The sequence below is a fragment of the Perissodus microlepis genome, chromosome 3, assembly GCF_051167445.1.
Source record: "Perissodus microlepis isolate ML-2025 ecotype Zambia chromosome 3, ASM5116744v1, whole genome shotgun sequence".
Lineage (NCBI taxonomy): Eukaryota > Metazoa > Chordata > Actinopteri > Cichliformes > Cichlidae > Perissodus > Perissodus microlepis.
The window spans coordinates 35,667,299-35,683,347 of NC_140463.1; the positions used below are offsets into that span (position 1 = coordinate 35,667,299).

At 41.0% G+C, this 16,049-nt stretch overlaps 2 protein-coding genes across 4 annotated transcripts in view; one reads left to right on the forward strand and one right to left on the reverse strand.

Moving 5' to 3' along the window:
- The window catches only part of LOC146391362 (zeta-sarcoglycan-like), a 58,619-nt gene extending 54,565 nt beyond the window's left edge, over positions 1 to 4,054 (reverse strand). For all 3 annotated transcript variants that reach the window (XR_014799922.1, XR_014799923.1, XM_084924233.1), the window contains exon 1: positions 3,679 to 4,054. Coding sequence is in view for 1 of the 3 variants with exons in the window: in XM_084924233.1 (XP_084780359.1) it covers positions 3,679 to 3,717 (39 nt within the window). In the remaining 2 variants the exon portion in view is untranslated. The remainder of the gene's footprint in view (positions 1 to 3,678) is intronic.
- Positions 4,055 to 5,561: 1,507 nt separating this feature from the next.
- Positions 5,562 to 9,817, forward strand: dctn6 (dynactin subunit 6). Its single transcript, XM_084924234.1, has 7 exons — positions 5,562 to 5,868; positions 6,109 to 6,173; positions 6,280 to 6,385; positions 6,505 to 6,593; positions 8,446 to 8,493; positions 9,009 to 9,151; positions 9,260 to 9,817. The coding sequence occupies exons 1-7, from the start codon at positions 5,834 to 5,836 to the stop codon at positions 9,356 to 9,358; spliced, it is 585 nt and encodes a 194-aa protein (XP_084780360.1). The 5' UTR covers positions 5,562 to 5,833; the 3' UTR covers positions 9,359 to 9,817.
- The last annotated feature ends 6,232 nt before the right edge of the window (positions 9,818 to 16,049 follow it).

Sequence of the window (16,049 nt, forward strand, 5' to 3'; positions counted from 1 at the left end):
GCTGAGTCCCCTCAGGTTGTGCTCATTGACAAAGACTCTTTCAGACTGATGGCAATCTGTTTGTAAATTAGACAACAGTTATTTGCAACCCTTTGACAATCTGAGAGTGACTGCAGTCAGTCCAAGTCAGACTGTGACTGTCTGCAGACAAGCTGTCTCCTATCAGGCGACCTGTGCCATCACCCCGTCATCAAAAGCGGTCACAATTGAAATTCAATACAATCACCAGGCAGACACTGGTTCTTGTTTGTAGATGTAGATGAACGATGATGCATTCCTATTTTTACTGGTGCAACTCCTCTGTTAGCTTTGTCTGAATTAGGCAGCTTTGTCAAACTAAGTGTACCCAGTGTTGGATGGATTTTCGGTTGAGCCAATTTAATGTAATTTTGCTCAGCTAACATTATAACAGGATGGTGGTGCATGAGATGATCCTTCTAGTTCGTATTATTCCCAGAGGATTTTAATTTATTTAATAAATATTTTAAATTTGATCACCCTGTATCGACACATAATCACCATGCAACATGTCACAACATTATATGCTGTATCGATCCCCCACGCGCAACAACTACTCTTGTACGTGTGTAAATTTGTGATAAAGCATGTGTCGTTATAATATGTTGCACAGGGGTCATTCTTAAAAAAGAGATCACGATCCCATTTAAATAAAGGATTTATTATTAATAATAATAATAATAATAATAATAATAATAACCTTTTAAATTTTGCACAGGTCACAAGAACTGCTTTAAAGTAAAAATAATCTGACCATTGTTGAGTATTCATGTAGTTTAACCAAAATGAGACTCAAAGCTTTAGAGTCTTCTGAAAATAAACAATTAAGCTTTACACCACTGACAACAACCATACCTTTGTGTTCACAATTGCAGGTCTGAGAATGATTTTAATCTGACGCCTAAAATCTGTAGATACCGATTTGTATTTGTATGTAATTTAACAGAGCTATCAGTGCTGAAATCATCGAAATATGTTCTACAACACTCAAGACAAATGTCAACGAATTATCGTGAACAGGTGGGTCTGAAATCCTCTCAGATGGTTTACCATCTACAACCTGTTTTACATGCAGGTTCTATTCATAGGAAGTAAACGCCTACACAGAAACTAGCTTCTCTGAGGTACAAAAGGCCAAAAAGCTGCTATCTCTGTAGATGAAACAGTGTGCTGGAAACATCCGCGTGGATTTGTTGCACAACCAAAGTTATCCTTGCACATGCCTCTTCATCAATCCCATTTAAGTTTGTGCTGAGATCTGAATCTGTCACTTTACTTTTCGCCTCGAGGGTGGGACCAGGTCCTGCTTTCACTACAGACCTTAAAGCTGGATCCAAAGCCAAAGCCAGCAATTACCCAGCAGTCCCTTCCCACTGCTGGCGTGCCTCATCTTCAGCAATTAGCACAGAGGGTGATACTCTACACGCTGCTTTGATCAAATGCACGACATGCTGCAGAGGCAGCAAAATACAGCTGAGAAGCCCCTAATGAAAAAAAATGAGACGTTATTAATGCTTGATAATGTTAATCAGCAAATCGGCGAGCGCTCTCTCGCTCAGCGGTGCCACTGGAGTCCCACAGGGCTGCCTCAGCTGGAGGTAAGAAAACATTTGAGATGCACTAATGACTGGAAAGCTCGTACGCGTCCATCCCGCGTGCGAGCGCTGCACAATCGCTGAGGCAGCAGCACGGAAAATAGATGGACACGATCTAGCTCCAAGTCTGACACACAGTATTAAAGCACCTATTTATTTCAGTTCTTTGGACTTTTATTTTGACAGAAAGTTCAATCAAAAGGGTCGCACAGTTGAGCCTGAATACACGACTGTAAGCGGGAAAGCCAATTACGCTCCTCAAAGACAAGCTCGCCGCATCGACGTTACCCACTCACATTTTGTTGATGTGACAATCAAGCACTTGGGTGCGAGGGGTGGGTAGGGTGGTGCTGCTGTCAATAGTCATTCCACTTGTAGGCGAAATCCAATTTTTCCAGCTCTTTCATCTCTGCAGGAGATACAATAGTTTGTCAGTGGGTTCATCTTCTGCGGTTTGGTTGCCCTTTCTAGGCAAATCGATGGACGGGCACCGTTTCCTCAAAAAGTCAAAGGAACAAGGTAACTCTACTGTAAGTACGAGACCAGCGGGGATCAAAGATCTCCAATAAGCCCAGCGCAACAAAAGGTCGCAGCTGTTCAGTCGGAGCACTCACAGGCACCAAGAGTGAGCATCACATCACAGGCTGTTTGAAGATGCCATTTGGGTGGGGGGCTGAGGGCAAGTTTCCTTTTTGCTGCAGCACAAAACTCTGCTTTTGAAGACACTTCCGTCAAATGGCAAATTGCCTGCACTTATACAGAGCCTTTTAGAGGTAGATGGGTTCTTACAGAGTGTTTTCACAGTGTGTTTTCCTTGCGCACACAAACGGCAGCTGCCTCGGGGAGCAATTTGGGCCTTACTCAAGGACGCTGTGGCAACATGGGCAGGCCGGCCGTGGCTCACCTATCATGTGGCCGACGATACCTTCTGACCCTCGCATCGTTAATTGCAGTCGAGAGCTGATGTGAAGTCTCTTCAGCAGCTCTGGGGAGGTTGGAACGTGGTAGTGATGGTGTGCGAGACAGTCGACAAACTGCTGATGTAAACAGGCACACACTTCTCCACAGTAAACTAGCTTTCCCTGCTAATCCCCGGCAAATCCTTCGAGAGCCAACGGGGCCATTTTGGACAGCACCCCGTAGTCATCATTTGCATTCATCAGAGGAACGCACTGGGGGCAGGGGTAGGGTGAAGTGCCAGACTGAGCGCAGCGTTATCAACAGAAATACTGTCACAAAGCACCCCGAACAAAGCCTCTGTTTTAATTAGATAACACAGTGTCAATTCAGAGGATTCAACGGAGCACAGCGTTCGCAGGAAACGGGGAGGAAATGGTGAAAGGAAAAGTTGCAGGACGGACTCTGAGCGGGGCAGGAGGGGTTTCTCGACTGATAAGAGTCACTCAGCCACCGGGTGATGGACTTCAGAGTAGCTTTTTTTTTTTTCTTTGGATGGGGGGCTGCAGAACTGACAAGATGCACATACTGTACCCAGAGGTTACTGCCTCCACTGCTAGGCTGGAATAATAATGAGAAAGCATAGCAGCAGAATATTCATAGGCTGTCACATTACAGTGATTCTTGAAGAGCAGGATGCATACAATATGAGGTGTAGTGCAAAGGAAGAGGGGGAGGAGGAGGAGCAGGGGGAGATGTGTGAAGGAGTCCATGCAGACAGGCTTCTTGAAGTGCCTGAGCGCTGGTCAGTTGTTATTAATCACACTACTGCCTGTAGAGAGAAGCAGACACTTTACATTCATCTTTAATTAGCTGGGAGTTTTTTCTTTAACAGGAACACTTGAAGCCGGAGGGCGCACCTGTTGCAGAGAGGACTCTGCGCGAGTTTGAGCTGCTGCATTTAAAACGAACAACATCATCCACGTTGATAAAAATGTCACAGGCATCCACAGGTGTCCTCCTGCCCGCCAGAACACGCCTGAAAGTCCTTTAATGCTGCCAAACTGGACATGCGCCTTAAGCTATGGTTAGTGCCACCTGTGCACGTGCGCGGTTCCAATTAAAACAAAGACTAAAAAAGGTGTTTTTTCCACTGTGACGGGCTTACCTTCAGAGTCTCTATGTCCAGAGTAGCCGACTGCTCCATTTTCCAGTGGCATTTATCACACTTCACATATTTCCACAAAGTTGAGGCGAACGCGTGAAATTCAGCTCCCCCGCCGCGCCGCTAGACCCACTTCTTCACTCTCATTAGAGAAAGAACAAGAGAGAAATGAAGGGGCATAAAAAATATATACCTCCTGTTTCAGGAAGGTTGTTTTTTTTTTTTAATGTATATATTAACGGTACACTTAAGTTGTGTTTAAGCTGTATTGTGTACGGAAGCCGGTGTTCAAACGAGCTGCGGTCTAATTAATGTACTCCGACTTGCGCGCTCCCCCTCCGCAGCTCGCTTTGACACGCTTCGCTCTCCTTCAAAACTCAACAGCCGACAAGTATGACGGAATAACCAGCTGGACTTCCGCTGCCTAACTTCAAAATAAAAGTCGGAAAATGATGTCGCTTATTCAGCGCCGCCCAAGAAGGGAAATCCGCAGCAGTCAACAAGCTGTTTGTTGTTACAAGAGTTTTTATTTACTTTAAATTAATCTGTATACAGAAGTGACCACCTTCTTCTTCACTTTCTTTAGTTGCTCCATTTAACAGTCCCCATCATTCCTAGCATCCTCCTCTATCACACTAACCGTCTGCATGTCCTCCTTTACTACATACATGAGCCTCCTCTGAGGTCTTCCTCTTTTCCTCCCCACTGAAAGCTCCTTCTCCTACGTCCTTTGTTGGGTGGTCCTGGTTCTAGTTCAGGAGACAGAGCAGATCATCTTGGAAGGTTGGTGGTTTGATCCCTGGCATGTCAAAGTATCCTCGGAAAAGATACTGAACCCCAAGTTTCTCTCTGATGCATTCATTAGAATGTGGGTGTGTTCAACTTAGTCACCTCAATGTGTGGTAAAGAGCCTAAAAAATATAGAGAGAAACCCCAGCAGCCACAGGCAACAGTGGGAAGGAAAAACTCCCTTTTAAGAGGAAGAAACCTCTGGCTGAAAGTATCTGCTTTACAACAATTCATCTGTACTTAAAGTATAAAGGTCAGTCTTTCAAGGATGTCAGCGTTCACATTTTTGACTGAGAAGACATGTGTCTTGAAAAAGAGGTAAAGGAGGCCATTTATGTCCACTGTAAAGGACCATCATCGAACGGAGATCATGGCTTACGACACAAGCTGTCAGCCACTCACAATGCCATCCTGAAATCCCTTCAACCCCCACTCACACCTTACCTCAGATGACCTCATTAGGTCGCATAATGGTATAGGGCACAATGATGACGCAAGCCCTTTTAATTACATTCATTGGACGACTCACACGATTAAGAGTGGGTCCACAGACTTCAAGACCACCTCCAGAGGGCACAACACCCACAAGGGGTTAAATACATGACATTTCCTAACAAATCTATTTTTTGAACTGAAGAAGCCTGAAGAGACCTAACAAGACAAGTCAAATTCTCATAATAGTAATAATAACAAGAATAGTAATAATAATAATAATAGGGTGACATAACAAACATCAGATGCACTTTGTAATGACTAGAAAATTGAACTGAGCTTGTTTTAAACATGGCAAAGTAGATCGTTTTAATCTGAAAATAACACATTGTTCAATTTCCGGTTTATTCCTAGTGAACTCCGATTGACTTTACAAAATATAAATCCCACTTAACGGACAATCCAAAAGCAGAAATTGGATTATTCTGAAAAAGTGACCGTATTTGACACTAAATGAACAAACAGGTCAGCACAGAGTTTGTTTCCTCTCTGTTAGTTAAAGGCATTAATGTCACTGGCTCACTGTACAGCTCCATCAGCTCCCAAAAGTTGGTGATTGTTGCACCCTGCAGGAGGCACACCGACAGTGCAGCAAAAAGGAGGCGATCTTTATGTCAGCGTGAGTGTGTAAAATCACAAACTGGTGCTCATTAAACTGGGCTTGAAATCACAGATAATTTAGACTGTGCGTCGCTTAAGTTGCAATCTGCACTTCGTGCACCTCGTTTTTAGCGTCGGAGTCCTTTGCAGCATTTATATAAGAGTCCCAGCAGAGGGGGGAAACGATGTTCCAGCCAGACAGATGCAATCAACCCAAGAGCTCCCCAGTTGAAGGATAAATAATCGACCGTGGATCAATCCATTCTCCATCTCGAAGATGTCCGACGCTAAGCAACTAATGGCACAGAAAAGGTAGACCCCCCCCCCCTGTTTTCCAACCTGCACTGCACCGTGCGTGGCGTATTTTGAAGCAATGACAGATGTCAGGAAATTAAAATGTTCAATCATATTCTCCGTGTATTGCACTGGCTGACACTGTAACACCCAGGCGATGATCTATATGTGCTGCTTATTCTCTCTGTCGTGTAGTCCTCGTTTATTTGAATGATGATCTCGGTATATCTGTGTGTGTCTGTGCGTGTTTTCCTGCAGTGCTAAAATCGCCGCTGGAGCCGTTGTGTGTGTTGAAAGCGAAATAAGAGGAGATGTGACTATCGGTGAGTCTTTTATATCATTACTACCTTCAAAATAAAAAGAAAGAATAAAGAAATCTACAGCTGCTGCTTTAAGCTCCATGTAAATTCAGTTCTTCTTCATTCACAGGCGCTAGAACAGTGGTCCACCCAAAAGCGCGGATCATAGCAGAAGCAGGGCCTATAATCATCGGAGAGGGGAATCTAATAGAGGAGCAGGCGCTTATCATTAACAGGTAACCCATAGGTGATGTGTGACTTTACAGTCTCGCTTTTATTTTTATTTTTTTACATTTATTTTTTCCTGAGGGATCATTTTCATGCACACTTTCATTCCTTTAACGTCTCTTAATAGTTATCCAGAGAATATAATGCCAGACTCGGAGGGAGTCGAGCCAAAGGCCATGACAATCGGGACTAACAATGTGTTTGAAGTTGGATGTGGTATCCTTTGCTGTAACAATAGCCATTATTTATGTAGGCCCACGAATGCCAAAAATAATTAAATAAATACATAATGAATCATTTAATTTAATGTGTGGTTAATTAATTAAAATGGAAATGAATAATTAATTAAATACATGAATCATTAATCATATATCAATTAATATAATACATTTAATTAATTATTTGTGTTTGTTTCCAATTTTAATGATTTAATGACACATTTAATGATGTATTTGTTTGATTCATTTTGGCACTCGTGGCCCTCTATAATTATTAGCCTATTAAATAAATATATACAATCCTGATTTTTGTATTATTATTTTTTTTTTTAAATTATGTTTTAAATTTTGTTGTTGTTGCTTTACAAGTTAAATGTTTTTTCTCATTTGGGAATATTGTTGTCCATATAGAGTTTGTCCACCAGAGAGCACTAACAGGCTTTGACTTGCTTATCACATACTATATACATACAGTACAGTGCAATTACTTAATGCTCATTTCTATCTACTCCACACTCCTATTATATTCTAAAAAGTAACTGTTCTAGTAACTATTCTAAAAGTAACTGTGCTGCCTCTAAATTCATCCACTCAACCCAGCTGTTTTCAAACATGTGGTGCAGGCCTCCTTGTAAGAGACTCATTTGATTTGGAGGACGTGATATGAATGTGACATGAACTGTTTTATGAAGGGTTAGTTAAGAAATAGGAGGCCAGTTTTTTTTCTTTCTTTTTTTGGCACAGCGTGTGAAAACGGTTTTGCTTCCTGGAATTTAAAAACATGTAGGTTACCATGCCAATAAGCAGTTTTAATCAATTTCTCTTTGAAGAGAAATTGATTTTCTATGAATTTTTAACTCGAATATGTCAAACTGTGGCAATTCTTTGAAAGACGATGATTTAGTAGAAAAATACTCAGTCATAGCACATTCATAAATGATTAAATCTCTGATTAAAAACTCCACCAGGTTTACAGGAAACCAATGATCACAACTCACACAGCGTCATCGCCTCAGGCTAAAGATGGAAAAGTTACCAGCAGTGCCAAAGGGGGCAATTTTTGTTGGCTGACTGGCCGAGTCGCACCCCTGTGCTGAGCAGGGATTTTCCTCTCACGCCCGAGAAGTTTAGGACAAAGTAGTGCCATGTTTAGTTGCAGTTTATGCCCCACAAACTGTTAAATAAACAACTGTCTTTTTGACATAGTTTTGAGAATGTTTGAAGACAGTGAAGTTAAGATAACAAACATTTCAAATATGGGAAAGTCTGATTATTCATCACTGTGTCATCGCTTCTTTGTAATTGTGCTCAGCTGGGATCCTTGGTATGCATTTTTGGCTAGTTTTTAACATACTGCATCACATCACATTCAAACTTATCTTGGATCTTTCTTATTGGTATTGTTTATTGTAAAAAAAAAAAAAAAAAAACTAACTAAAATAAATCAAACTTTTGGCTTCCGAAGCGGGCATTGTGGAAGAATTTTGAGAACCATCATATTAATACAACTTTCTTGTGATTGGCTGTCCCTATCAAACAGAAGGATTGAATGGCTGGTGGGTGGAGCTTCTGTGGTCACAGCTAGAGCTGTGTGCCTGAGATGACTATTTTAGAGCTATCCATTCGCTATGACATTGTACAGAGTAGAAAACGAGTTCAGTGGTCACAGGGATTACTTGTACATATGCTGACTTTAGTATTTAGTATTTGTCCATGTTTACTCACAACTGTAACAATATATATGACAGAAAATAAGGGAATATAAGTCAGTATGCAATATCTTTTGATTACATATCAATTGTTTCATTCCCCTGATGTACTGGTTGAAGTCCTTGACAAGTCTGACACAGTCTCTCAAGCTTTGAAAATTGGAGACAACAATGTGATTGAGTCCAAGGGTAAGTACTGCATTAACATTAGAAAAAACTCGAGTCTTGACCCCGCCCTGAGTTCTTGATATTTTGCTTCCAAGGATCCAGACTTTCTTACAATGTTTTAAAGTGCTCTTGAGCAATAATTCCCCAGGCTTTCTGAAGGTCTTTTAAAATTTCTCTTTGGACACTGGCTGCTTTTTCACCCATTTCCAGTCCAGTCCTTGTACCTAACCATTTTCGTTTGTCTTTTAAAGCCACTCACTACCAACCTATAAATCATTCAAGCAGAAAGTCACTTTGCTCAGAGATGAACTTTGTATTTGACAGTGTCACAACACATAATGGAAAACCTAGCAAAGATTGCAACAACGCATCATTAGGTACTATGTTACTAGCAGCCTGTCACAAAGACATATTGTTTGTTCACATGTCTTTACTTAAATCTACAAAAACCACTAAAACTCACATGTAAATATGGTTTTACAGTGAGCCCAGTTTTCATATTTTTGACAGTGTGTTTTTGTAATGTTCATTCCCAGCTGATCTCGGTAGAAACGTGATCCTGACCAGCGGCTGCATCGTCGGCGCGTGCTGTCAAATCAACACGTGCGAGGTCGTGCCGGAGAACACAGTCGTCTACGGATCAAACTGCATCAGGCGTGTGCAGAGTGAAAAGCCACAGGTCAGTGCTTCACGCTGATGCTTGTCTGCGATCCTCCAGGTTCTGCTGGCTTGTAGGCACATTTGTAATAACCTGGGATGATTTTTAATTTATTTTTTAATCACATAGCCTCAGACTCTGCAGCTGGACTTCCTCATGAAGATCCTTCCCAACTACCACCACCTGAAGAAAACGGTGAAAGGAAACGGCACGCCTGTAAGAAACTAATGAGGATCCAGAGGATTGAAACCTCCTGCAGTCCCAAGCACCTCCACACACAGACACCTTACACTCGTGCACTTCACTTGAATTCATGTGTACTTATCTTACACTTTAGCATTTTGCTGTCTGATTCTGATTCTTCATGCCCGTCTTCACGGATCCAACGAAAACAACCACGTGCACTTTCGCTTTTTAGATCAATATTGTGACTATTTATCTACTTTGGACCTGAAATCTCAAATGTATCATGTCTGTTTATGCTAATGTGTCTCATCTATATTTATAAATGTTCCAATAAAATGACATAAATAATGCAGTAAAGATTCAAATAGGTTTCCTTTCAAGCTCAGTTTTTTTATAATATTATTCGACCACTAGGAGGAACTGTTGAGCAGCTCTTGGTTATGAAGCCTTTGTTTCATCAGGTGATGCAAAATATCCAATTAAAGCAGCGTTCATAAATAACACGACTAAAAATATCTTTTTTGTGTGTGTTCTAGAAATAATATTCACACGATCGAGTTTGTGTGTGGTTAAATATAGTCCTTTCAAATGAAGCGTGATTTGGCTGCGACTCGTTTATCATTTAATAAATGCGATCACTGAGCAAAAGTGAGGCTTTGAAAATATAAGGATGGGTGTGGCAGCCCCCTTTCTTGGATATGTTGGTGTTGCCAGTCATGTGCCCTCCCACCAGGGGTTGCCAAATTGGTGCCGTGGGTGGGTAGAGTGGGAATTCCACACAGAGCGGGTGTGGTTCAATTTCTGCTGCAGAATGGGTCTGATTAATGCCTGGCTGCCCTCCCCTCATCGTGTCTAAGCCCCCTTTTAGAGTTGCCGAGCCCATCTGTAGCACAGACACAGATTTGAATGTGTGTGTGTGTGTGTGTGTTTGGTGGACAGTCAGTAGAGCATCACCGCCTGAATCACCTGACATAAAAAGTTCAGAAGTCACAGTTTACAGTTGCTTCCTTTAGCTGTAAAACAAGCTCAAGGCCACTGCTCATGCTCTTCGGAGTCTAAAGGGCTGGTGTCGTGCTCAGTGCATGCTACAGCGGCTCCCTGCAGGAGGCCCACAGCTGGTGTCGCACACTGCCAATACTCATTTGAACATGTCACGGTGGAGTCCCACGAGGAGTGCACGTCAACCAGGGGGCTAATTACTTCAACAGCGGAGTGCAGCCGGGGCCACGTCTAGGCTCTTTTCTGTTCTCACTTCTTCAGCTTTCTTTTTTTTTTTTCCACTACCCTCATTTTTATTTTGGGGTGTTGTTGAAGCGGTCAGTTTACTTTAATGTGACAAGGAAGACAGATGCTGCGCACAGTTGCACGGATGTGGAGAGTGACAAACACCTCATGGGGGGCTGGTGTGGCCTTTAATCTGCAGTGGGTTCTTTACGCAGGCAAAATGGCCATGGTGATAGCAGCTCATAGCAGGAATGTGAGGGGAAGTTCAAATATTGTGCTATATTTGGAAGCAGTTATTTATACCCCTCCCTTACTGTACAGTTCTGAAACTGAATTATCCAGCTTCCACTTATTTGTTAAAGCAGGCTGCTCTAGATTGCAGTGGTATTCACTCTTTTCTTTTTTTAAATCTCAAGTCTTTATTTGGCTTTGGCTACAATATGCAGCATTCTTTGAACACTCCATAATGTCTTATCTTAAACAAAGAGAAGTATGAGATCTTAGATGGGAAAACAGTGCTGGATACTGAGCAGGCTGCTGGAAAACAATGTGAGCGAGCACCGTTTGGAAACATGTAACTATTGGTATGAAAAAAAGGGTGAGAGAATGTGTTTTCTTGCTCTTTAATGAGCTATTATGGTGCTTTCAGCAGCACTTGCAGTCAGAGTCAGAGAGTCTTGGTCTAATCCACTGTAGTCCGTCATGTTCAAACAGGCCACCAGTTGCTTTTGGAGGACATAAAAGCTTTCTGACAGCTGACCTTTGCATCCAGGTCCGGTCCACCTTCGAAAAGTGAAATGTGACCTATAGGCCGCAGTGATTTCCATTGCAGTCCCACAGAAATAATTAATTTCATCACAAGGGGACCCACAACCTCTGGATGTCATGCCTTTTTGCCGCGTTAGCTGCCTGGCTCTGTGGCTTACAGCGTCACTTGGTTAGTGCAGCACTTTTGGTCAAATCTGAATTACTGTGGCTGCGCGGTTTCAGTACATACAGCACTTTATTTTATGACTAAACACCAAGTGACACCCTTGTTGAAAAGTGTGGAGTGGTATGCCACTCCTGGTTCAGTGGCATATGTCACATTCCCTGCTGCTCTCGGGTGGTATGTTGCTGGTATTCATTGAGCCACTTTCCAGTGACAGGTGTTGCTTGATGCTGGTTAACCATTATTGACTGTCACTTCAGTATGCACACCTAATGCCAAGAGACTTTTTTGCTTGGCAAACATTTTGACTTTACAGCAGGGAAAGCACAAGTGGAATGATAAATGGATCACTTCCATTCAGTGTCCCAGCAAGCCATTACAACCACACAGCTTGCTAGCTTACACCTACGCTTTTATTTGGGAGACATTTAGATCCAAGTAATGCAGTAAACATAAAGATATTTACAGACAATGCAGCATGTGCTTGAAAGCATGTTTTTCTAAATGTCTGATTGTAAAATTATTTTATATGATTGGCACTGCAGAAAATAGCTTTTATTAAAGCTCTCATAAGCTAACAGGCCAACTAAGCTAACATGGCCAAAGTTAGCTTAGTTTTAATAGTATATGTAGGATGAAAGTAGCGGTAGGTCATGGTAGTAGTAGTGGTACCCAAAGTTCCCTCTAATTTTTCATGTGTCTGAGCGAACACACAAACTCCCTGAGCGGACACTTGGACCACTGTGAGCAACAGCAGACGTGTGCACTGTGGTCACGCCAGCATCGAATCCATCCAAGTTACATGGTTTATTAAAAATAATCAAATTACAGCATTTACATTTATGTTAGACTACTTGTAATTAACTTCTTTAGCCCACTTACAATGAAAATTAAAAAAAAGTCTTGTTCATGACCTGTGTAGCATGTTAACACTAATGGAAGTAAAAAATAACTTGAACTCCAATTTTGAAAACACAACTTTCTTTCTTTCTTTTTATATATATATATATATATATATATATATATATAAAGCTCTGACTTGTATTATGAGTATGAGTCTGTGGTCTGGGAGAGAGTCCTGTAACTCTGTGTCTGCAAAATACAGTATATAATGACCAATGTTGGGCAATTAATTATATAGTTACTTCTTCAAAAAAGTAACCACGTTATGCAAACAACAAAGTTTTTTGCAGCTGTTTACCTAAAAATGCAGCCAAGGCGTTTTTTTAAATAAACATTTCAAACTATTTACAGAACAATCAGCTGTTCTGCATCAAATTTGATGCCACACAAATTATTTGTTCCACTCCAAAAAATAATTTCTGTCCACTATGAGATAAAGGAGAACAACAGCCTGATACCTGCAGGCCTGACAACAGGAGATGTATCACTCCTGTAACACCTGTAACATTCAGCAGTCGCCTCATTGTTCTGACACACACAACACTACAAACTAACTACACAAGATTTGCGCTAAACATCTCAAATCGCTCACATCTCAAAACACCGCAGTCACTCCTAAAACTTCCCACTTCCTAAACAACTAAATGCCATGTTGCCATATTATTTTTTGATTGGTGGACATGGTACATTTTTCGACCAATAGGAAAGGGTGGGGTTTTTTTTGGCGTTGTAGCTAAAACACCGGTGTTGGCACATAAGGTTAGATTTTTTCTTTTTTGTGTGCAACGCAGATTTTCTGTGCGCAGAGACCGTGCCAGCAGTGCGCAATTGCGCACGCGCGCAGCTTAGAGGGAACATTGGTGGTACCTCATTATAGACATGCCTAGTTAAAGAAATAATGTTAACCTTGTTCTATGTAATGTACCACTGGAGTATACTTACCTGCGTCAGCCTGCATACTTAATTGCTTACTGGCTAAATTACCCATGCTAGCTGAGAGGCTACACATAGGATTTTTCAACCAATGTAAACGTGCTTCCATGCAGTCCTCTGAAATCCCAATAGCATGCTCCATGTGGGTGCATCAGTCCAATGCTGATCGGTTGACAAGTAGACCAAAGCAGGGAAGGGAATGTGTCAATGAAGTTTACCAGGAATGGCAAAAGTGTGAAAACAACATCAAATATCAGAAAACAGAAGTACGAAAAGAACAGACAGTGGCTGTGATGGACACTTGTGACAAATTGTCAGTATGTTACGTCTTCGGAAACATGAGAACAGTTTGGAATTAATCTAGACATGTACATTTATTTTACTTTCTCATCATGAATCACTTTGGAAAACACTATCTAATATGATTAAGGTTGTGGTTAAGGTTAGGGATAAATTTAGGGTTAGGGCTGGAATACACAGCGGGAACTTGTGTTACTGCCAGGAGCGTCATTCTATTGAATTCCATCCACAATCTGGCGCGTCTCATAAGGACGCAGAAGGATACCTTACTATGAGACGCCTCGGGATGTGACAAATTGTAGGTATGTTACACACTGGGAATGAGAACGGACTCTCATACCCCGATTCGAAACTGGAACCGATGAGTCACGTATTTGGACCTTTGCACTTTGTTTGTGCTGTTGGAGCATTTTTGGATATTTAATGATGTCGTCTGATTAATATTAAGGCTTACTGTGTGATACAGACTATCCAAAAAATACTGCTTCAGTGTTGATAAGTGCAATTTTATTATTTTATTTTTTTTATATTATTCTAATTAGAAGGTTTATTTAAAACCTACAACCTCAATCTTGATGAATAAAGCTTGCTAGACCCCAGACCTTGTGAGGTGGGTGAGCGAGTGGTGCAGATTTCCAGGTTATTAATTAAGTTTCCTGGGTTTTGTTTTCTGTTTTTTACAAATAGGTCAACACTTCAAGAGGATTCAGAACTGAATCATGAAGTCCCAGGTTAAACCCTCTGATTGCAGGCCAAGAAAAGTGATGCTTCTTGGTCTGGAAGCACTCAGTCATAGCATGTTTACCAGCTTGGGCGAGGTCTTTGACTCTACCCACCAATGGTGACAGTTCTTGAGATTAAGATGACAGGACCTTTTGAGGTGAATGTCGCACTAAATGCTTCCATTTGCCACAGAATATTTGTCTGTTTCTCCATCTCCCTCCTTCTCTCATCCATTGCCCTTGCCTCTCCTGAGCACTGGCCTTTTTGCATGGTAATGTTACCATTTACATAAATGAATTCTACATTTTGCCATTTTATATGTGCATATATGGCACTGAAATAAGCACTTAATGGACAAAAGACAAGAATGCGTGAAATAAATAAATGAAGCTCAGCATCCTCAACGCAGATGTTCCCCTGTATAGATTTAAATATTGTATTGAAAATACAGTTTTTAAGAACATGTTTTTTCTGGACTGCAAATCAATATTTCATTAAAAAAAATATCATCATGATAGCTTAAAATGGTGACTTCACAAGAATAAGAATCAAAGAACAAGAACGAAATGGAGCAAAAATGACAATGACCATACATACATAATTTATATCCACTTTAAGCAAAGGCCAATGTAACATACGTGTCAAAGCAACCTGCAGAACCTGCACATTGTTCAGTAATGATTAAAGGCAGTAGGAATGAGAAAGGCTAGCCCTGGTTTTATTTTAACCTTTTATTACTTCTACTATACAACAGAAGAGTTGTTGTCCCAAGACATTTTAGGACCACTCAAAAACATTCAAAGGGAACATCAGAGTCCATTACAATGTCTTATGTCAACAGTTGGGAATTGACACAATGCCTTGCTCTCTACTTAACCCTTCCTCTGCCCAGTGAACCACGAAGGTTTATGGTAGTGTCTATTGACAAAAGTTTGTGCCTTCTTGCTTAGGATGTTTTATCTTCACACAACTGCAGGTCCTTTACATAAAGACAGAAAGGTATTTTGATGAGTCAGGTTAGGCACATTTATGGGCTAGACTTGTGGTTCACATGGACCCTAAAGTCTAATCTTAAGCGATAAACGTGGCACAACAATATATAATGAAGCTATATATGTTCACTTCAATATTGTTAATACTGTTGAAATATTAATGTAACCGTGAATAAACTTTTCAAGCTAACAACGATTCTCGAAACAAAACAAAACGGTAATCATTGTTTTCTGCAAGTTGCTTAAGTTTTTTTCTACCACTAAGCTAAATTAAATAAAGCTAATTAAGCAGTGCAATTATTTGGTTTATCACCAATATTTGAGCAACTACTGCATTCCTCACACATGGGTCCTCTGTCGGAATACAGGAAAACCCGGACATTTTTATTAATCTCGAAAATCCCCCCCGACGCCCCGGACAGAACGTGAAAAGTGGACATGTCCGGGGAAAAGAGGACGGTTGGTCACCCTGATTAAAATAATGTTTCCCATGATATGTCGTGGCTTAAAGTCTTAGAAAAGCTACAGTATCTCCACAGTAAAACTGAATCTCATTGTAGAAAAGAGAGCACAAAATGTTTTTTATTTTTTTCTATTCTTAGTAGATTTCCAGGAACTTAGTCAGGCATCCCCTCCTTTTGTCCACACTGTTAAGGAAATGTTTGTCTTCTAATTTTTTTCTGGATTTATAGTCAGCCATACTGACTTCTGTGTTTTATGTTCCTTT